This window comes from Nycticebus coucang, chromosome 12 (genome assembly GCF_027406575.1).
Source record: "Nycticebus coucang isolate mNycCou1 chromosome 12, mNycCou1.pri, whole genome shotgun sequence".
Taxonomy (NCBI): domain Eukaryota; kingdom Metazoa; phylum Chordata; class Mammalia; order Primates; family Lorisidae; genus Nycticebus; species Nycticebus coucang.
In genome coordinates this window covers 70,670,466-70,693,303 of record NC_069791.1, presented here as the reverse complement: position 1 = coordinate 70,693,303, position 22,838 = coordinate 70,670,466, and the positions used below count along the sequence as shown (strand labels likewise).

The following is a 22,838-nucleotide window of genomic DNA, read 5'->3' as shown; positions in this document are numbered from 1 at the left end:
AACGTTTCTGGCAGCTGACAGCCAAGTGTGAACTGTCAGCAGTCCGTGAAGAAAGAGCGTGTGTTTGGTGATAAATGGCCGTGCCTTTGTATCTCCCTTGCACTCTGAACCGAGAAGCTTTAGCTCAGCATTGATTTATGTATAAACTTATGTGCAAGAGTTAGTTCAGGCACTTCCTCCCTATAGCAAAGATTGTATTATGGGCAGTAGGGACAGAGGGAATCTTTCTTTTGTTAAAAGATTTAAATCAGGCTTGTTGAGCTTGCATGCATACACGGAAAGAAAGAGGGAGGAAGGAAAGGAAGGAGAAAGAAGGAAAGGAGAGAGAGAGAAAGAAAGCAAAGTACTACTAGTTAATCAAGGCACAAAAATAAGCAGGAGTCCTCAATAAAGTTATGCCAAAAGGAAATCAGACTCCAGCTCAAAGAAGTTTTTTTATTTTTTTTATAAGACAGAGTCTCAATCTGTCACTTTGGCTAGAGTGTTGCGGCATCATCACAGCTCACAGCAACCTCAAACTCTTGGGCTCAAGCGATCCTGGTGCCGCAGCCTCCCAAGTAGCTGGGACTACAGGTGCCTGCCACACTGCCTGCTAGTTTTTCTATTTTTGGTAGAGACTGAGTCTAGCTCTTGCTCAGGATGGTCTCAAATTCCTGAGCTCAGGCAATCCACCTATCTCGGTCTCCCAGAGTACTAAGAATACAGGTGTGAACAATCTGGCCAAGAAGATTTTAAATACAATATTTAAGTACAGTTTTTTGAGGCCAAGAGAGTCTGTGTTGGAGGACAAAGTTAAAGAGTTGGCTTTTGTTCTCCTAGACCAGGAATTTCAGGAACAATATAAAGAGGAGAATAATTGGATAGTGAGGAAGAGGAAATTTGTGAATACATTCTAAATGGTGTGTGGGGGGAGGGAGGGAGATTACTGTTTTTTAGAAAACTTAGGCAAGACTGAATTATTTCACTAACTTGGTGCTCATACTTTTTGGTCTGAGAACCCTTTTATCTTCCAAAAAGCTTTTGTGTGCTTCGTGTCTTATCGATATCACAAATTAAAACTGAGAATTTTTAAAAATGTTTATTTATTAGAAAATAAGTGCATAACATGTTACCTAAATAGTGTTTTTATGAAAAACATGTTTTCTAAAGCAAAAGAAAATTTAGTGTGAAGAATGGTGTTGTTTTACATTTTTGCAAGTTTCTTTCATTTCTTGCTTGATAGAAAACTGGATTCTCATCTGTTCCTTCAGTCTGTTGTGATAACTTATTTTAGTAGAAGTATATGAGAGAAATCCAGCTTAACCCAGATAGGTAGTTCGGAAAGGAAGAAGACTCATAGAGGTTTTTGTTGAGATCTGATGAACTAGGTTATGTCATCTCAAAATTAATGTGATGATTTTTAGTGTTCTAAGTGAAATAAAATGTTTTCAATTTTTTTGACAGCCCCATTCATCTTCTCTTGGTTCCGTTTGTTATTTTTTTCTAGGTTCTTTTTCCCGCCTTATATCTTTTCTTATGTTTACTGAGTGGGATTTGGTTTGTGGAAAACTTTGGGTATTTCTACTTAGGCTATATACTTATATATATCCCTCCTTATATACTATCTTTTCTTATGTTTACTGAGTGGGATTTAGTTTGTGGAAGACTTTGGGTATTTCCACCCCCTCACCAGCTTTTCATCTAAGGTAAGAAAAAGAAATTAAAACCTCAAATGTTATTCCTAGTCATTTAGTAGGTGTACAGAAGAAAGTTGGTTGTATTTTGTAACTTTATTAACTGTTTATGTATTTTTTTCTCTCTTTGAACCAACTTGCAATATTATTGTGGAAGAAGGGAGTTCATCTGAAAGAAAGGAGCAGCAACGTGAGTTATCAGAAAGTGACTTCCTACCTTTCCCTTGTCTATTCATCAGGTTAGAGCTTTTTTTAAAAAAAAAGTAACGTTTTTCATCACACTCCCGCCTTAGATCATACATATTATATGACATATCATATAATATCATATTAATGACATCTTATTAACTTAACAATGATTTACATTTCTTTTTTTTTTATGATTTACATTTCTATTCAGTTGCTTGGGGCTCTAGAAATACATTTTGGCATAGGAAGATCTATATTAGGTTTAGATTAAGGATTTGAACCTAAATATTGGAAAAGTTGCATTCTTTAGATTGGTCAAAAATAGTTTCATTTTATTCAAAGAATTTAAAATAAATCATTTTTTAAGTGATAATATTTGTATATTTTAAAATGCCAAAGATACGCAAGGGAATACAGTGAAAAGCTTTTCACCCCAATCACCCACTCCTACATATTCCCCAGAGGCATTTTCATCAGTTTCTTGTGTATTCTTTCAGAGAAAATTTACAAATATACAAGCATGTTATGCAGACAAACAATTTTAAAAAATGGTTATTGCTATCTGAAACACACTCATTTTCACTCTGTTTTTCTCACTTAGCTCTCCTTGTAATTTAGATTACCTTCACAGGGACTTTTTTTGATCTCTTTCGAAAATCTGGAGTCTGGGAGAAGATATGTTTTGTCATTTGTGATCAAATTAATATTCCTTTTGCAACTTAATTTTATTCAGTTTCTAGCTTCTGTTTAGGATTATAAGAAAAGAGACCACTTAGCTGCAGTGTTTCTCCCCCAAATCCCTACTAGCCCTTTTTTCTGGAGCAAATGTATTTGGGGGTTGGTGATGAGTTCAGATGGAAACAGTGAGAAAATGTGTTCCTTAATTTAAAGGAAAAATGCTTGCTTAAGAACAGCACATCTGAATTATTTATATTTATAGAAGAAAAGAAGCAGAAAAATGCCAAAGGGTAATTAAAAAATGCTTTACATTCAGCCACGCTATGGCCATACTAAGTCAGGCCCCCAATACCTGTTGAATTCATTTTGTGACCAAGAGAATGGAAACCTTACACCTTGAACAAGTCTGGCCACTTAAGGGTCTTAAATTTTTCAAATTCTTTAAAGGGAAGCGTATATGAATCAAAAAATTTATTTTACGCTGCTTTGGGGTCTTTTTGTAGTGGGGGATAGCAGAGTTGGGAAGAATGAGTTTCAGTTTCAGAACCTTCAAAGTGCTCAAAAACAACAGACAGAAATAAGATCACTGAGTAAAATAGATCTGTTATTAGTACAATTTAGAAGCAAAAGTCCTGGATTCATTTAAGGTGACCAAGGTTTTAATACTAAGGCTTTGGGCAAACCATTTACCTCTTTTTTTTTTTTTTTGAGATGGAGTAAAGTAGCTGGGACTACAGGCACCCGCCACAACACCCGGCTGTTTTTTTGCTGCAGTTGTTTATCTGGCCCAGGCCTGAACCTGCTACCCTCGGTGTATGTGGCTGGCACTGTAACCAGTTTACCTCTCTTAGCATATTTTTTCATCTGTAAGAAGAAGAAATGGGGATTAATGACCTCTAAAGGCTTTTCTGGAATTTTAATGCTTGTTATATATGTAACTGTTATGTAAGAATAGCATACATTCTCTAAACCTAAAGAAAACTTAGTAAAAGGGCTATAAGAAGTTTAGGTTGATAAAAGGTAATTTTCTTCTAATAGCTGGGTAGAAATAATATCAATAGTAAGAAGGTGTAAAATGAAAATATATATAAATTATTGGAATATCCCCAGATAAGTTCTGGCACATTGGTGGGTCCCACATGGCTGATAGCTATGTAGAGATATTAATTTCTTCAACCTTGGGAGTGGCCCTTCAGCTGCCTATGACCGAGCAGCCTGGTTCCTTTTACCCTAGAATCCCTAGAAATATCATTCTCTATGTATTTCAATATGTACTTTTAATGTATGCTTTCTGTGTGTGTTGCAATATAAAATGGTGGTGAAGCATGGAATTAGGCTATAAGGATGTAATATAGTATAGTTATCAGCACAGACTTTGAAATCAAACTGATTCTAATCCTGATTTTACTACATATCAATTACTTAATATCTTTAAGTCCCTTTAGCCCTCAAATTCTCCAAGTGTAAAATGGTATCCATCTCATAGATTTGTGTGAGAGTGATACTTAAAAGGGCAGAGAATATAGTCAGTGCTCAATAAGTGTTGGGCATTATCATTAGTCATAATATCAGTAGTAATAATGCATATCGATGTAGTATAGACCAACTGTGAATAGATTGCTGAAGATGAATTATGAATATCAAAGAAGATACTAATGTTTCCTTATTAGGTTCTAAGATAGAATAATAAGGTAAAAGGTGCTAAATTCTTGGGGATTTCTGCTAGTTACCAAATATTTCTGAGCTATGAATAGAGATTGGTACAATCCAGTATATTGGTACAATCCAGTATATGGGAATCTAAGAAATTCCCATCGAATATGGGATGGGAATTTGGAACAGGGAAAAGAACATTACAATAATGTTACAAAAAGGGTTCTCTATTTATAGAGACCTCTGAATTGTGTTAGAGAATGAATTAGCAGATTATTTGTGTGCTAAGTGTTTAAGAGAACCTTGTGAAATGAGGTTAGCCCTCTGAAGAAAACTCTCATTCTTTTTTTTTTTTTTATAGTTTTGGCTGAGGCTGGGCTTGAACCCACCATCCTGGGTATATGGGTCTGGCACCCTACTCCTTGAGCCACAGGTGCCAACCCCAAAACTCTCATTCTTTTTAACTCTCAAGACTATCTGTATCCTACTACCTATGCTTTCATTACCACCATTACCATTTCGCTTGCCTTATGCTGAAGATGGTTCTGGGTACTTAAAACACTAAGGATTTTTGCTGATTGTTTAAAACAGTAACTCTAATTATTCCTTGGCATGTAACTGGCACTATTAAAGAAGTAGAACTGTAGTCAAGGAAACAGAAATGTAGTTCAGAAGTGCCAGGCAAAGAGATTCTGAACCCAAAAAACAGGTAGAGAAGAAAGTTCAAAATCATGTTTAATCAGAGTCATAATAATGAATTTCTTTTTCTAACAGTGGCAAATAAAGTATAGTTTCTGAGCTGAATGATGACATCATTGCATAATAAAGAAGGTGAGTCAAGAGTGAGGAAGGTTCACTTTGTACATTTCTCTCATTTTCCCCTTCCGGACATCCTTCCCATCGAGGGGCAGTTCGGTTCACATATATTTTGTGTCCACTCTGTTCAAGTTACTACTCTGCTAGATGCTTTCAGTGAAATAAAAATGACTTAGAAACAGTCCTGCTCAGGGACCATATAAATTCAGAGACAGAGAAAAGACATTTAAATACCTATCACAAAGTTGAATGTCGTAGACCAGGTGCAGTGTCTCACGCCAGTAATTCTAGGACTCTGGAAGGCTGAGGTGAGTAGATTGCTTGAGCCTAGAAGTTCGAGACTAACCTGAGGAAGAGTGAGACCCCTGTCTCTACTAAAAATAGAAAAACTAGCCAGGCATCATGGTGGGTGCCAGTAGTCCCAGCTATTCTGGTAGCTGAGGCAGAAGGATCTCTTGAGCCCAAGAGTTTGAGGTTTGCTGTGAGCTATGATGCCACAGCACTCTACCCAGGGTGAAATAGTGAGACTCTGTCTCAAAAAAGAAAAAAAAAAGTTGAATGTGGTAAATGCCACCAGAGATCTACAAAGTATTATGGAATTCAAAAGAAAGATACCTTGCTTTTACCTGGGAGGATTAGTATACTTTTTATTGAGGAAGTAGCCTAAGAGCTGGGCCTTTCATAGTTTATAGATTTTGGTTTACTTTAAAAAAATTATTCTAATTTCCCATAAAATTTTATTCATAGTTAAAAGTGATCAAATTTTAAAATTTTATTCTTTAATAACTCAGCTTCTTACATGCTTATATTTTTCACTTTTGAATTACTCAGTGGTTCTCAAAAATGGCAATGTATTAGAATCAACTAGCCTTATAAAATTACAGATTTCTGGGCCTTACTTCTAACTACACCATCATAATCTCTGGATTAGGGAATGGATTGGTCAGGGAGGGACGCAGGAATCTGAATTTGTTAAAAACTCTGTCCATATAATTCTGATGTGACCAATAAATAGCGTTTAGCAATCTCTATTATAGGTTTCAAAGGTTTCATTTGATGATCAAATTTCTTTCAGGATGTGGAAAGGGACCAAAGAAAATCTTTGCCCCACCTACACAAAAATTACACAGCCTGATACCTTGTAGCCCTAACTCATGCAAGGAGAAGACCCTGGGGATTAGTTCCCCAGAGACAGAGACCAGGCCATACCTGCCAAAGGCCAGATTAGAGAAGAAGGAAGAGAAAGCAACCACAGAGAATGGACCAAGCAGTGGTCAGAAGAAAAAAGGAAAAGCTCAAGACAGCAAGCAAGTAGAGAAGAAAGCAAAGGTATCAGTCACCCTGATGGGCTCTAGTGGGATGGTTCCTCCTACCCTGCCCCTACCTAGGCTACACAAAGACTTTTCATACTGGGAGATTCATCCTGTAGTTTCAGTTTTTAACTCCTTTTGAGGAGCTTCCTTTTTCTTCTGAAAGAGGTAAAAAATGTTTTGATGAATGCATTTAGCAGAAAATAATGGGATGAGGTAGGATGGAGATGGGAGTAGAAATAGACAATTTATAAACTTTTTCCTTTTTTTGACTCCTTTATTCCCAGGAGATCTGGGATAGAGTTTATGTACTCCTTGGGTATGTTGACTTCATGCCTTAATCCTTGTGAATTTACTGTCTCATCCAAAAAAGGCTTTCCTGATTGGTTAGAAGGGAGAACTACGGAATGATAAGCAGTTTTTCTCCATACCCTTGTCTCTGCAGGAAAGATCAAGTCTTTCTGATGCAGAATTTGAGGAGATTATCCAAATTGTGCTGCAGAAGTCCCTCCAGGAATGCTTGGGTATGGCTTGCACTGAGAGAAAAAGGGTTTCAATTAGGAAAAGGGTTTCTGAAAAGTAGAGTGAGTTTAACAACTTCTTTTCTTCTCATTCATCTCCCTAAGTAAGGATATATTCAATGAGACTTCAAAGTGTTTTAAAATACATCATCATCTTTCAATAGGGCTATAGCTAAACCACATTAAATAAAGGGTATAGAATTTTTCAAAAGTAGATTACATTGACTTCAGAATTTAAATGTAGTCTCACTTACATTTTAAAAATACGACTTAAATTCATTTCCCTATGTTTACAATCTACTTAGAAAAGATAAATTGTTTTCCACAGATTTAAAGAACTTGGTCTCCATCTGCCCTTGTGTATTTCTGTTTCTAATACTGTTTTTGCATATGCTCAGGGATTTAATTTTTAAAATAAATCGTTCTATAATATAGGACCTGAGGCCTTCTTCATAAGGTCATGAAGCTAAGGAGAATGGTCTGACATTTTAGCTATTCTCAGGTTTGCTTCTATTCCTAGAGGGTGTTTGAGGAACAAATGATATAAAATGCAGTACACATAACTTTTTTGTACACGAAATAAAATTATCATTACATGGCTCTCCTGGAATGAGGTAGATCGGTAAAGGCTTACAGAAAGATATAAATTTGTAATTTTGCTTGGAAATTTAACTATTTAAAGTACTCTGATAGGACAAGAGACCAAAGGTAGGCTCTTCCAGGTAACAGGGAGAAGACATTTTAAAGAAATATTAGGAAATAATGGAGTAGTTTTCTTTTATTGCTTTTATGTTTGTAATATTTTATTTTGGGAGGGATGGGATCTGGCCTTGATTTTGCAGAGACTTCCTGTGCCCAGCTGGTAGCGTGTACCCAGTCAGGCAAAGAACCAGCAATCACAACTTCTGCTACTGATAACGATAACACTGATAGGTAAGTTTATCTCAGTGAGGCAAGTTGAACACAGAATGGACTTAACATTGGTAAATGGTGATCTGTCTATTTGTCTAGTCATTTATTGTATTTCCATATATTTCTCTCACTTCAGGAAAGTTGTTTGGAAAAATAGGCAAGTAAGTGGATAAAACAACCTTGGAGAGCTTAGAATTGTTCTTCTTTTAACTCTTGGGTTCTTTTGAAAGAATGGTATTGTGTATTTCTGCCTTTTAACCTTTTCACTAAAAGAACTTCATTTTCAGAGAGAAGATAATGGTACCTCATACTCCAGAGATTTCAGCCTCTCAGGAAAATGAAGTCATCTCTGAGATAAGGACATCTAAGTTAGGCCAGCTAGATCCTGCACCCTCTGAGAAGAAATTCAATAGATTCCCTTTAAGCAAAAGAAAGAAGGAAGCTCGTAAGTGTAGTCCTATATGCTTTGATGCCTACCTCAAGTACTTGCTCCAGGAAATTAGGGAATGGGACAGGGAGAAGGCTGAGAGTTTTCAGCCCAAAGCTTGAAACTATTTTGCTATGATCCTTTCTTCTTTCACTAGCCTTTGCTATCTACAAAGATTCTCGTCTTTATCTCCCCAACCCACAAGGTTTTGTTCTTTTTTTCCCAGAAGATGAGAAAATGGAGAAAGTCCAAGGTGGACATGAGAATAGACAGACAGACCAACTGAAGAAAATAGTTCAGGATCATTCTCAGATCAGGAAACAGCAAAAAACAAAGCAAAGTGGTTTTGGTGAGTTTATTCATGATTTGGAAAACTTACTTGGGCTGTAAATTTGAGTTGGAGGAAAGAGGCAAAGGTTAGGATGTTAGAGGAAACTCTGAAAAGACTATAATTTACCTCTCACATCTGCTTAAATATGGTGCTGAGGAAGAGAGAGAATGATTTCATTCATTCAGTTATTTATTCACATAATCCATAGTTGTTGGGAGCCTACTATACACCAGGCATCTTAGGTGGTGCCCAGGAAGAAAACGAAGATGTGATCAGAAAGGTAAAAGAAAAATTAGGAGAGTGTGGTGTCACAGATACCGGGGAAGAGAATTTAATAAAGAGATAGTGCTCAGCCATGTCACATGCCATCATACAGAAGTCAGAAGATAAAAAAAGTGCTTAAGGGGCAGCGCCTGTGGCTCAGCGGGTAGGGCGCCGGCCCCATATGCCGAGGGTGGTGGGTTCAAACCCAGCCCCGGCCAAACTGCAACAACAACAAAAAAATAGCCGGGCGTTGTGGTGGGCGCCTGTAGTCCCAGCTACTCGGGAGGCTGAGGCAAGAGAATCGCCTAAGCCCAGGGATTTGGAGGTTGCTGTGAGCTGTGTGACGCCACGGCACTCTACCGAGGGTGATAAGGTGAGATTCTGTCTCTACAAAAAAAAAAAAGTGCTTAAGGATGTCACAATTAGGAAGCTATTTGGGGCTTGGTTGTAGCTATTGGATGGGTTGGTAAGTTGGTTGAAAAATAAACACTTTTTCAATTAGTTTAGATGTGAAAAGTAAGAGAGGGAAAATGGTAGATAAAGGGGAGTGGGTATAGAGTTGAGGGAGGGTTTTTAATTTTATAACTTTCTTTTAAAAGAGAGAGACTTGACCATACTTATATGCTTGTCACAAAATTATAGAGAGGGAGAAATTGAAGTGAGAATGAGAAGAGATTCACAGGATTTATTCTTCATCAAAAAGAATAACACCTTAGCCTTTGAGATCGGATGGAGTGAAGACAAGGATGGATATGGATTCATTTATTATCTCTCTTTCTTTCGAGACTGAGTCTCACTATGTCACAGCTCGCAGCAACCTCCAACTCTTAGACCTAAGCAATTCTCTTGCCTCAGCTTCCCAAGTAGCTGGGACTACAGGTGCCCACCACAATGCCCGGCTATTTTTTGTTGCAATTGTCATTGTTTAGCTGGCCCCGCCTGGGTTCGAACCCACCAGCTTTGGTGTATGTGGTTGGTGCCGTAACCACTGTGCTATGGGTGCCAAGCCAGATTCATTTGTTCTTTTACAATAGTTGTTAGTACTTTATATTATATGCCAGGCATGCACTATATGCTAGAAATAAGTTGACAGATATATTTTTACTGTGTTAGTCCATGAAACAAGTAGGTATGGTGGCTTGTACCTATAATCCCACCTAGTCATAAGGCTGAAGTGGAAGATTGCTTGCTGTCAGAAGTTCAAGACCAGCCTGCTCAACATAATGATATCCTGTCTCTAAAAAATATTAAAACAAATATACCATATAATATAACCAAGGTGATGATGGGAATTTTTAGACAAATAGTTCATACAATATATTAGTATGTTCAAAAATTTTTAAATTAGACAACAATCTGGGGGGAAAAGACTTTTACCAAAAAACAAAAAATAACATAACAAAACCAGAACCAAAAGTATAAGAGTCAGCTGGTGTCTAATATGTATGTGTGTATGTTTGTAGTTTTGGTTGTTGATGCATAATATGATTTGCACATACTTGGAAGAAAACTCTAGAAAGATATCTATTCAGCCATAAAAAAGATGGTGACTTTACATCTTTTGTATTAACCTGGATGCAGTTGAAACACATTCTTCTTAGTAATGTATCACCAGAATTGAAAAACAAGTAACCAGTGTACTCAATACTAATGTGAAGGCAGTAGATGATCTAATTCACATCCACATAGGAGAAAAACCCAATTCAATTCAAGTCGGGGGGCAGGGGGACCGAGGAGGGTGGGAGAGGGGCAGAGGAGTGGTTTAATGGGTGCAATGTAGGGGCACATGGTATACTTTTGCATCCGGGGTACAACTACAAGAAGGACTCTACCTAACAAATTAAAATATTTGGCCTAGTTGTTTGAACCCTCACATTAATCTGAAATTAAAAAAAAAAAAGTTTTAGAAAGACCATACAGGTACCAGACAAGGTAATCCAGGTCAGTAAACCATTCCTCTTCTTATAATGACACGGTAACATAAACAGCTGGAAGAGTAAGTCTACTGTGGACAATTTAGGTTGTCTGCAGTACTTCCAAGGGAGTTTTAGGTAGAGTCAAAAAGAGAATTAAAAGATTTTGTTTGTTTTATGTGAATATATAACTCAGATGTTCCCATTGAGAATTTTTGGGATAGGGAGACCTCGCTAACCTGATCTCCAGTTAGCCCAGATAATTTGGTGCCATTAGATTTGTGTTGCTGCATCTCCTGTGCCTCTTAGTATTATTACTGCAAGGATGGATTTTAGGCTGGTAGATAGAGGTTTACTCCCTAGGTGGTGCTTGTGAGTTGAATTGTGATTAGAGTGGATTTATCAGCCTCCTATTATCTATGAACCCTTCTTCCTGTTTCTCATAGTTACCAAGGAGAGAGGAATCTTCCTAGAATAGGATATAAGAAAAAATACAATTTTTGTTAGAAATTGAGGCACAGAAAACAAGGCACTATCTGTAAAGATGCAAGGCAAACTTTAAGAACTATCAATGTGGGAAACGATCCTTTCTGACTTAGGGTGGAGAGAGACATAAGACTTGAGTTCTAAGTTCTAAGTGAAAGGAAAGAGCAGAGTGTCGTGAGAGGAAATAATGGAGACTTAAGTGAGATTAGGCCAGTCAGGGGGATGCATTTTTAAGGAAACACTATTTAAGCTGAAACTTGAAGGAAGAATAGAAGTTATAGAAGTGAAGTAGGTAGGGTAAAGTTTTCCATATTCCAGGTACTAAAAGAAAGCCAGTGTGATTGCAGTTCAGAGAGTAGGGGAGGCAAGATGGGAAAGGGGCCCTGGATGAATGAAAAGAGGTAGGCCATGGCCAGAGCAAAGATCATGCTACAGAGTTAGAATTCTATCCAAAGTGCAGTGGGAAGCCATTGGTGCATTTTAACCAGGGGATTAACATTTTCAAATTAATATTTTGAACATATCTTTTAGTGATTAATTGGAGAATGGAGTATGGGGAAAAAACAAGAGTAGACCTGTTAAGAAGTTAGTATTAGGATTAGTGGCTTGGATTAGGATGATGAAAGTGGAGGAAAAGAAAGGTGGACAGTTTTTAAGTGGTATGTTTTGTAGGTAAAATTGTCAGAACTTGGCCATGAACTGGATATTGGAAGGTGAGAGAGAAGAAGGTAGGTCAAAGATGCTTGAGCAGTGAAAGGAGGTGGGAAAAAGTGGAGGAAGAACAAATTTGTGGGATAAGATCAGGCATTCAAGTGTGGGTACCTTTGGTATGAGATCCTTGTGAGACATCCAAATAAAGATGTCCAAGAGCAAGGTAGTTATAGGCATCTGGCCGTCCGAATAGAGGCAGCTGTAAGTATACAACTATGTTCTGTCAGGTATGAAAAGGGATTTCAAAGATGTGGGAATGGACAAGCTTACCCCAGGAGAAAGTATATCATGGGGAGAGAAGCCCATGATTGGGGTTTGGAATCTCAACCAAAGGGATTGAGATTAAAGACTGGATGAAGAATGAGGAGATCCCAGCAAAGAGACTGAGGAAGGAGCTGTCAGAAAGATCAGGGGAAGGTCAGGAGAATGAGGTGTCATAGAACCTGGGAAGTTGGTAGTCAATGAAAATGCTCTTAAGCCGTGTCTGACACCAATCTTCATTATCGTAGAGCTATATTGTGAACATCAAATACAGTTTTCCAGAGTACATTATCTTCTCCTCTAATTTGTTTGAAAGAAAATTTTAAAAGGTACAATGCTGTTATTGGAAATTTCATCTCAAGCCATGAATATCCAGTTCCATATCTTTAGAGTGATTTTTTTTTCTACGAATTTTCTTATGCCTGATCATTATTTTCACAGCCAACCACTTTTATGGTCCCTGGCTTCTCTCCTTATTTTTTTCTAGTTTTTCTGGGTCACCTCTGTAAATATTGCAAACATCCACAGCTATCCTTGGCAGCTGTCATTTCAGACTGGTATGCCATTTTCAGTGAGTAGTTTGTTCTTCAAGATAAAGCAATTGAGAAGTGACCCATTATATGTGATACTTTGAAAGGACCCAAATGTAAGTCAACTTATTTCTGAGGGAAGGTTTCAGCATGATGGATTTGGGGGGCCAGCCCTCATGTTTGAGCATTTAAGGTAAAATTTGACAGTGAGAGAGTGAACTTATTAAACAAACATGTTAATAGTGAATATATAGTGATACCTATGTACCTGTTATATGATTTTTCTCTAGCAACTCTCGATTATGAGTATATACATATATGTATAGACAAATACTCATAATCGAGTAGGAAAAGGTAGACAGTGGGCAGACAATATTTTGCCATATGGCTAGAAGGAAGGACAGTGGGGAAAGGGAATTGAAGATGTCTGCAAAAGAATCTAAGGAAGTAACAAGGAATCAAACTTGAGTGGTGCAGGTAAAGAATGGAAGTTGCTACCAGATGGAAAGGACAGTAGAGGTCAGTGGATTGCAGAGCTAGATAATATGAAAGTTGTTGTATGAGTCTTTAAGCAGGTGAGGTGGAAGGATGGGGCATTTTTGTGAGAGAGCATATTTGGATAAATGTGTAAGTCCTGCAGATGACCGGGTGGGGCGTATGTGAGTGGGTTACCGAGGTGTTGTGGAAGAAAAGCTCAAGGAACTGAGAGAACAGTGTGCTTTTGTGAGGTATTCCTGTGGATCTGGAGGTCATGAGTCCATCAGGGAGAAATGACAGATTTATACCTGTATATTTTGGAGGAGAATTATTTCAGGGCTGTTGGTTCCAGAGGTTGCAACTTGGTGACAGGTAAGTCAGTTGAGATTTGGATAAAAAGTCTGGATAGTGTGCACAAAAAAGATGCTGGTAAGCCCTTCAAAAAAACTTTTCAGTAATGTCATGCCAGCAGAAAATGAGGCACTATCTGTAAAAATGCAAGGCAAACTTTATTTAAGACCTATCAATATGGGAAATGCTCCTTTCTCACTTGAGGTGGGGAGAGATGTAAGACTTGAATTCTAAGTTCAGCTCTGTCACCAAGTTAGACTCATCTCCAGCAAGTCAATTGCCTGCTTTGAGCCTTGGTTTTCTCATTTGTAAGACTGGGATTGAGATAGTTGATCTCTAAGGTCTCTATCACTATGTGATTTTGGGGGTTGGGAAGGAATATTGATTTTAGTTGGATTGAATAAGGAAGAGCTTATTTTTGAGTTGGATTGAAGGAGAAAGAGCTTATTTTTAAGTCTTTTATTCCATTTTTTTTCTCTCACAGGTCAATGTCTGATCTGGGTCCAGTGTTCTTCCCCAAACTGTGAGAAATGGAGGCGGCTGCATGGGAATATTGACCCCTCAGTTCTCCCGGAAAATTGGTCCTGTGACCAGAATACAGGTAGAAAGAAGTGGAAATGTTATTTTCAGGTTTTATTTTTTTATCCTTTCCTTTCCCCATACTTACCTTCAGTTTAAATATGACTAAACTAAAGGGGCTAGAGTATAGTGATTAATTAGAGCGATTAGTTAGCACAAGGTGGGGCATGGTGGCTCATGTGTGTAATCCTAGCATTCTGGGAGGCTGAGGTGGGTGGATTGCTTGAGATCAGGAGTTTGAGACCTGCCTGATTAAGAGCGAGACCCCATCTCAGTAAAAATGAAAAAATGCTTGGGAGTTGTGCCAAGCAGTTGTAATCCCAGCTACTCAGGAGGCTGAGGTAGGAGGATTGCTCGAACTCAGGAGTTTGAGGTTGCTGTGAGCTAGGCAGATTCCATGGCTCTCTAGCCTGAGCAAGAGAATGATACTCTGTCTCAAAAAAAAAAAAAAGCAAAATGAGCTGAGCATGGTGGCAGTTCTTGTAGACCCAGTTACTTGAGAGGCTAAAGCAGAAGGACCATTTGAGCCTAGGAGTTTGAGGTTGCAGTGAGCTATGATAATGTCACTGTACTCTAGCCTAGCAGTTCTCAATCTGTTGGTCGCGACCCCTTTTTAACAATGAAAATACATTGCTGGCATTAGGAAAGTTGAGAACCACTGCTCTAGCCTGTAAAAAAATAGAGCATGGTTACTACTCAAGCAGTCCTTGTAGTGCTTAGAAAGGAGGAAAGATCTTCTAGTCATATGGAGATGAATTGCATAAAGGGCTGGACTGGAGGAAGACACCCTGCAGAGTTGTGTCTTGGAAAGAGGTCTGGAATCTAAATGTGTGTACTAAGTAAATTCCATTTTCTTTAGCAGTTGTCTGCTCCTGTCAATCCTGATTAGAATATTGTTGCTAGGTGAATAGGAAGGGATATGGGATATCTCGGGTAAAGCAGGTGAGAGATCCAGTGAGCTTAGAATTCTAGAATGTTTGAAACTACTTGGAAGAGATTATGACTATCTAGGCCAGTCTAATTATTATAGAGAGAAAATGGAGTCTCAGAAAAATTACCCTTAGGATGTTTCAGATACTGTGATGTAAGCAAGAGTTTGGAATCTCTTTCTATGAAGTATCAGGAGCCAGCACTCCTGCTTTTTCTGCTCCAGCTCCATTTTCTCCATGGGTCTTTCTTCTTCTATGGTCATCACCCCAGGTATCCGTTTGGTCCCATCTGGTATATGTACCAGTTCTTTCTTGTCCTCTCCCCAGCCCATGTCCAGATTCTTCACCTATGGGTCTCTTCCTATCCCTTCATTCCTTCTCTCTTTTGGCAGACGTGGAGTTTAATCGTTGTGATATTCCTGAGGAGACCTGGACAGGATGTGAGAGTGATGTGGCCTATGCGTCCTATGTCCCAGGATCCATCATCTGGGCCAAGCAATATGGTTACCCCTGGTAGGACACCATGACATAGTCAGAACATCCTTCATGAAATTGGGAGTGGTAGATTCAAGCATAGAGGGAAGGACATGGTAAACATTTATAATGGAAATGTTACTTTACTTAGAAAAAGCATGGGGTAAGGGAGAAGATAAAGTACCAAACTTGGGGGCTTTGAAAGAGCATGTTTTCTGGAGAGTTCTGAGTATATATATCTCCCCTGACAATGCTTCCCTGAGTGGTAGTAAGAGGAGTGTGGATCAAAGGCATTTTAAAATTTTGAGATGTAAGAGACACATGAAGTAAAGAGAACAAAGAATGGTAAGATAATTTCTTCTTTGGAGATGTCCCTAGTAAGATTTTGTTCTTAGTGTTTCAGGAAGGCCCAGAAGGATAAGATACCTTTACAAGGAATATTCTGAGCTTCTTTGTACATTTATGAAAGTTACTTCAGTCATTTGGTAGTGACCACTGGAGGGGCCTAACTGGTGGGGGTAGGGGGGATGGGATCTATTTTTTGGATCCTTTGTTCATAGAACATACTACCCTTTTCTGAACATTTATATTGATGAAGTTGTGTTCTTTTCATTTAACGCCTTCTTGTCTGTCCCCTACCCTAATCTATCTTCTTCAGGTGGCCAGGCATGGTAGAATCTGATCCTGACCTGGGAGAATATTTTCTTTTTGCTTCTCATCTTGATTCTCTACCGGTGAGTTTCCTGTTTCAAGGTAAGTAGAAGCTCAGGCCAAATTAATGAACAAATCCATCCTAACAGATGTACAGATAGAAACATAGACATTAGCCAGCAGATGAGTGAAAACAGACACCTAAATAGGATGGCAAACACAGAGGTAAGTGCTCACATGTAGAAACTTGTATCTAGTTATTTATCCACTGTCAGGACATTTGTGGTTTTGATAAATATGCTTTGGCTAGGATTTCTGAGGTCAGAATGGAAGAACAATTAGAATGAGGTAGGGTAAGCAAGTGAGGCTTCAGGGAGCATATGAGACCCAGAGCCTCCTTCTTGGTGAACTCCTGTTCTTCCTCTGCCTGTTCTAGCTAGAGGAAAAAAGCAGGGAGAAGTACAGGAGGCCATAACTGCACTATCTTTTGTTTCAGTCTAAGTACCATGTGACATTTTTTGGAGAAACAGTTTCTCGTGCTTGGATCCCAGTCAACATGTTGAAGAACTTTCAGGAGCTGTCCCTGGAACTAGCAGGAATGGTGAGCAAACTAGGGGTCTGTTGTGATACTGGAACTGGAAAACAAAATCTTCCTTTTATTAAATCTGATTTTCTCCCAGGGGAAGTTTTATTGGGAGAAAGTTCCGTGTGTAACCAGGGGTGCCAAGAGCAGGATTACTCAAGAGAGAGTCTTCTTTCTAGCAGGATTGCTGCAGACAGTGCTTTTTCTTTCAGTCTCCTTCCTTGCCACAGATTGGGGGCTTTCCTAAAGACTGAGGTTTTCTATAGTTTAGCCAAAGCAGGTGTGACAGATGAGGGCACAGATTAACTGAGCGTTTTTTATTCCCAGCATTATTGACATTTTGGGCCAGATAACTTTTTGTTACAGAGGGCTGTCCTGTGTATTGTAGGATATTAAGCAGCATCCCTGGGCTTTACTGGCGTCTAGCTAGTCGCAGTCTTTACTCCCACCTTGTGCTTCCTGCCCCTAGATGTAACAGCTAAACAATTGTTTTCAGATATTGCCAGATGTCTTCTAGGGGGCAAAATATCTCTGTTGATAATCACTAGATTATTTAGCTAAATCATTTCCTTCCTATAGTCACTTTGGGTTTGACCAGCCTTGCAAATGAGCACAGGCCCAGCGGCTCAGGGACTTAGAAAATCATGCACTGAATATTAAATCAATAGATATAAAAAAACTTGCTAGAAGCCTAAAAGTGGAATCACCTGAACTTTAATCATCTCTTTTCAAATTTCCATGGGATTCACTTTTCAGAGGACACCAAAGTATTGGTTGAAAATACTGCTAGGAATTTGCAAGAGGTTTATTAGTTAGAATCTGAGCCCAAAAGATTAATGAATATCACATCAGGCCAGGCACAGTGGCTCAAGCCTATAATCCCAGCACTCTGGGAGGCTGAGGTGGGTGGATCGCTTGAGCTCATGAGTTAGAGACCAGCCTGAGCAAGAGTGAGACCACATCTCTAAAAATAGCTGGGTGTTGTGGCAGGTGCCGTAGTTTCAGCTGCTTGGGGGGTGAGGCAAGAGAATCACTTGAGCCCAAGAGTTTGAGGTTGCTATGAGCTATGATGCCATGGCACTCTACTAGGAACAAGAAAGTGAGACTCTGTCTCAGAAAAAAAAAAAAAAAAAGAGTATATCAATTCTAGGAACTGGAGATAAATGTACTTAATGTAATGACAATGTCTGGTAGATAGCAGTATGTTGGTGTCACTTCTCTAATATTTATCATTAACTCTAATCTTTAAGACAGTACTTATCATTGACTCTAGTTTTTTTTTCCATTTCAGAAAAAGTACAAGAACAAAGACTGCAGCCAGAAACTGGGGGCAGCCCTAATGATGGCTCAAGAGGCAGAACAGATCAGCATTCAGGTGGGAGAGTGTTCAGACCACATACTTGCTTCTCTTTAGGACCTGGACACAAACAATATATTCCTGCAGAAAACTGGTTGTCCTTCCCCATCACACAGTCTTTTTCTTAGAACTGCTCTTTTCTTCCCAGGCCAGATTCCCCTGACTCCTTATATCATTCATTCTTTTCCCTACCCTTGGAAAAGTGGGATTCTCTCTCAGTCCAGACAGAGACAGTTTGTAGTAGGGGATATCCTATCTCCCTGTTTAACTTCAAGTCTCAGATACAATGCCTTTATGTCTCTTTTATGTGAAGTCAGTTTGAGTTTTTACCCTCAACTTCTGCTAGTAGGGTGAGGGTGGGCTGGAGAATGACAAATAGTGAATTCCCCTTTCCCAATTATTTCTTGAATTACAAACAAACTGGAAAAGGAGATCATAATTAATTAATCTCTGTAAAAGTCTGGATAAGCCTAATGTAAAATTTTGAGTGAAAATGGTATGTAAAAGGAATACAAATTTCTTCATAACTAAAATCTAGAAGACATGGGTAAAAGCCACCCCTAGGAGGGCAATGGATGATGCTTTTGTTTCTTGGTTCTCTTAGGAGCGGGTTAACTTGTTTGGTTTCCAGACCCGATACAGTGGATCTGACAATAGTGAGGAAGGAAAAGGTAAAATAAATGGAGGATGAGGACTAGAGAAGGAGGGGAGAGATTCCATCATGAGAACAGTATCCAACCTTTCATTATTTTATATTTCATATTCCATGTCATCAGGTTGGTTCTGGATTCTATAATAGGAGGCTCTCATGCATGTCATTGACCCAGTATCCATATTGGGAAGACAGATGGGTGGAGAGAGGAATGGAGGAAAAAAGGAGTGGGAAGGAGGGTTTTTGTTGAATAGTGATGGACTTTGAAAAGGGTGGAACTGTGATAGTCTGGGATCATTTTACAGAGAAAATACCACTTGGACACAGAAGGTAGAGTTAGAAGACAGATTTTCTGGAATCAGCTCCATTAACTCCTCAGCTATTTTATTGGATGAATTATTTACCCTTTCTTCCTTTTCCTGTTCTAGACTTAAAGGTCTCTGGGACTAACAACCCAGATTCCTGCTTGGAGAAAGAGGAGGAGGAGAAGGAGGAGGAGGCTGAGAAGGAGGAAGAGAAGAAAGAACAGGAGGAGGTTGAAGAAGAGGAGGAAGAAGAGAAAAAAGTAATATTTAGCCTTAAATATTGATTTAGATAATGAACTTAGGGTTTCTTCTGTACAGGCGATCTGGTTAACATGGATTTACATTTACCATGCCTGTGTAGCACTGACTGTATTTTTTACTCTTAGAGGTCTGCAGGGAAGGAGGTGCTCCTCTTTCCTCTTTATTCTAATTTCTCACATCCTATGAACTTCTTTCTTGATTACAATCTCAGTTCCTATTTTATTTCTTTGGCTCTTCCTGATACAATTTGGGGAAAATTAGGTTATTTCTTTCTACTCCTTCATTCCCTATACAGACACTTAGGATATATATTCATTCACTTGTTTTCCTAGCGTCTCTTTTCCAGGTATATGGAATACATATTTTTTTTACTTTCTTTTAATTTTTAACTTCCCAATTTTTATCGTATTTGTACCCTAAATTCATTTCCTTCTTTTTATGCTTAAATTTCCATTGACAAATATTAAACAAATCGGGAAGGTGACCACACATTTTTCTATGTGTTGCCATAGGTTTAAACAATATCAGGCTCCCAGAACCTAATTTGACTCCCTACAGCCCATTTATCTATCATACTGTAGCAGCCCGTTCTATTAAAAATGGATATGTGACTTAAGTTATCTTTTTCTTATTACCTCTCTCATCCTCAGGACCCAACTCTGTCTGGTCCCAAGTCAGTCAAAATACAGACAAAAAAATTCAAGCCAAAAGGTAAGCAAGCCAGCTGGAAGTGGGATATGTCTCATAGTTAAGGCAGGGAAATTGTAGAGTGTAAGATGTTTGCGAGTAGCCAGGATTTAACTGATCATCTCATCTCCAGGACCTGAGAAAATAGGCAAGAATCACTGATAGTGTCAGTGGGAAGCTAGAGCCTCCTCATATTTGTGTACTGAATTATAAAATCTTAGATTAAAGGTGGAAGGTTTTAAGCTCTTAGCCAAGAAGGATGACTTTCTGGAGAAGGCAGACTCCAAAGAGAACTGTAAAGAAAAAAAATCCAGGGGATAAAAAATAAAGATGATTGGAGAATTGCATGCCACTGAGCCAACTCACTACATCAAATAGAAGATGTGGGGCAGGGCAGAGACTAGATATAGAGAGGCTATCTTCCCTTGCTGAGCTGTCATTTAGAGAGAAATAAATTTCTTTCATGGTTGGGGGCTGGGTTTCATGCAGGCCTGGCAAATGGACAAGGTGGGACCTTGAAAAGGAAGACAGTGAAGAGATCTCGGAGAAGTGAATCCATAGCTCTTCCTGTACCCATAATGAGAAGGAAGGAAGGTCAAGGGAATTCAGATTCTGACCAGCCAGGTAAGGCTGAAGGCCCCAGAAGAACTGTGTGGAATGAAGTACAGATCTTCACACCCCCTTTTCTAGTTTCTTTCTTTCTTTCTTTTTTTTTTGAGACAGAGTCTCACTATTTCGCCCTCAGTAGAGTGATATAGCATCACAGCTCACAGCAACCTCAAACTCTTGGGCTTAAACGATTTTCTTGCCTCAACCTCCGAGTAGCTGGGACTACAGGCGCCCACCACAACACCTGGCTATTTGTTGTTGTTGTTGTTGTTGTTGTTGTTGTTGTTGTCATTGTTGTTTTAACAGGCCTGGACTAGGTTCAAACCCGCTAGCACTGGTGTATGTGGCTGGTGCTCTAACCACTGAACTACAGGCACTGAGCCTCTAGATTATTTCTTAACAATTCTACAGCTTTACATGACTTTAAAGAAAGAATGAAGATTAGAACAAAAGAGCACCTCTCAGATTGTACGTACCACACACTACATGCTATAGAAACATAATGGTTATTGATCTGATTTGATCTGGGGACAGGAGAATGGGAGGAAGAAGGGGACTAACCTTTACTGAGGACGGCTATGGGCTGGCTACATAGAGACTTCCATGTTTGTATCCTTTGATTCTTTCAACAGCCTGAGGACTGGATATTTGCCATTGTAAAGATAAGGAAACTGAAACTAAAAGGTTTTAAAATGTGCTCAAGAACCATGTGGATCTCATGGCTGATCCATGGCTTGACCCCAAGTCTTTCTGAGTCCAAAGCCCAGACTCTTTCCACGGAGAAAGGCCATCTTTTCCAGAGATTTCTTGGAAATGGGAATTTGGGAGCTTGACTTCTGAGAGGTGAGGATAGACTGACTTAATAGGATGACTCAACTTTGTGATCTTTTCATTTAGGCCCTACGAAAAAATTTAAAGCTCCCCAAAGCAAGGCCTCATCCAGTTTATCTGAGGAAAAAGAATGCAGAACCGTGCCACAGGGCCTGAACCCACCAGCTTGTGGGTTCAGTGCTGGGGCCTGTGCCTCAGCCGGGAAGGAAGGGCCTACACCCCAGGAACCACTGGCTCAGGAGTCTGGAAGTGTCCCCTCTGAAGATGAAACCTCCAGTGACCTGGACCTGGAGCTACTCATGGAAGATGTTGGAAAAGAGCTGGAGCAGAGAGGGCCACCTCAGCGCAGGGATGACGAAGAGGAGTTCACCATGGCCTTCTTTGAAGAATAGTTGTGTGCTATGACTCTCCTTCTCCCTTCCTGCAGCACAGGAGGGAGAGCCTCACAGTGGGGTCCCTGAGAAGTTGCTAAGTGTTGGGTTGTTCATTGGCTCCCAGGTTTAAGTCAGAGTTGTACAGTTTGTATGTTAATAAAGCAGATCACTGGCTGGTTGGTTTGTTTGGTCTCTAACCACACGCTTCCTTTTGGTCTGTTTCTCCTCTCCTCCATGTCACTGTGGTGGCATGTCCTTGTTTCTGGTGGGAGGCATGCAGAGGATAGGAATCTGGGGAAGGCAAAGAGACCTGAGTCCTGGGAGAGCCTTCAGAAGGGGAGATCTGGGTTCTGATACTGGCTCAGCTGCTTACTAGCCACCCATACATTGCTGGGAAAACCATCTGGTTCTAATTTTACATCATCTAGTTTATGGGGTTGTTGATGATGTTGAATGAGGTGATGCCTGTAAAGCACTAAACACAGCACACACTAGTCATGATCCTAAGGGAAGAGTGTGGTTTGATTTGGGGGGCATATGCTGGGTTCTGGGCTGCTGCCAGTGTTGGGGGATTTATGTTCCCTTGGCTTGAGGAAGTCACTGAACAAAGTACTAGGGGAGGAATCTTAGATGTGAGTTAGTGTTCACGTTAGGTGGGAGAGACAGAAGTTGAAGGTAACATCAGTTTGCTCCTTAGATATATTCAGGTGTACTTTTATTTTTTGGGTAAGGCCTAGGAATTGGAGGAGATGGCTCTGTGTCTGTCAGTCCCCTGGGAGACTTCAACATCTGCTAACCTCTACGTCACCTGCATCTGGCATTGGTTATTGCTGGGAAGCTGTGATCCTTCCTATTGGAAGTGTAACTTATTGTAAGGAGGACATCAATCATTCAGTCTTTTTTTTTTCTTTTCCTTTTCCTCTGAACTTTTTTTTTGGAAGCAGAGTCTCACTATGTCACCCGGGGTAAAGTGCGATGGCATCACAGCTCACAGCAACCTCAAACTCTTGGACTTAAGTGATTCTCTTGTCTCAGTCTCCCAA

At 39.5% G+C, this 22,838-nt stretch overlaps 1 protein-coding gene across 1 annotated transcript; it reads left to right on the top strand.

The window, feature by feature from the left end:
- Positions 1-1,808: 1,808 nt before the first annotated feature.
- On the top strand, positions 1,809-22,335 carry ZCWPW1 (zinc finger CW-type and PWWP domain containing 1). The gene is made up of 17 exons (XM_053555929.1): positions 1,809-1,863; positions 4,968-5,024; positions 6,085-6,338; positions 6,765-6,843; positions 7,683-7,773; positions 8,040-8,197; positions 8,406-8,528; positions 13,988-14,104; positions 15,404-15,524; positions 16,144-16,219; positions 16,633-16,737; positions 18,011-18,094; positions 18,681-18,747; positions 19,157-19,293; positions 19,945-20,005; positions 20,471-20,605; positions 21,488-22,335. The coding sequence occupies exons 2-17, from the start codon at positions 4,997-4,999 to the stop codon at positions 21,811-21,813; spliced, it is 1,962 nt and encodes a 653-aa protein (XP_053411904.1). The 5' UTR covers positions 1,809-1,863; positions 4,968-4,996; the 3' UTR covers positions 21,814-22,335.
- Positions 22,336-22,838: the final 503 nt, after the last annotated feature.

Excerpts from the sequence above, each read along its gene's own strand:
- ZCWPW1 (XM_053555929.1), top strand. The coding sequence starts at position 4,997 with ATGATGACATCATTGCATAATAAAGAAG. Across the intron at positions 6,844-7,682 it reads GTCCCTCCAGGAATGCTTGG|AGACTTCCTGTGCCCAGCTG; the intron begins GTATGGCTTGCA and ends TTGATTTTGCAG. Across the intron at positions 8,198-8,405 it reads CAAAAGAAAGAAGGAAGCTC|AAGATGAGAAAATGGAGAAA; the intron begins GTAAGTGTAGTC and ends TTTTTTTCCCAG.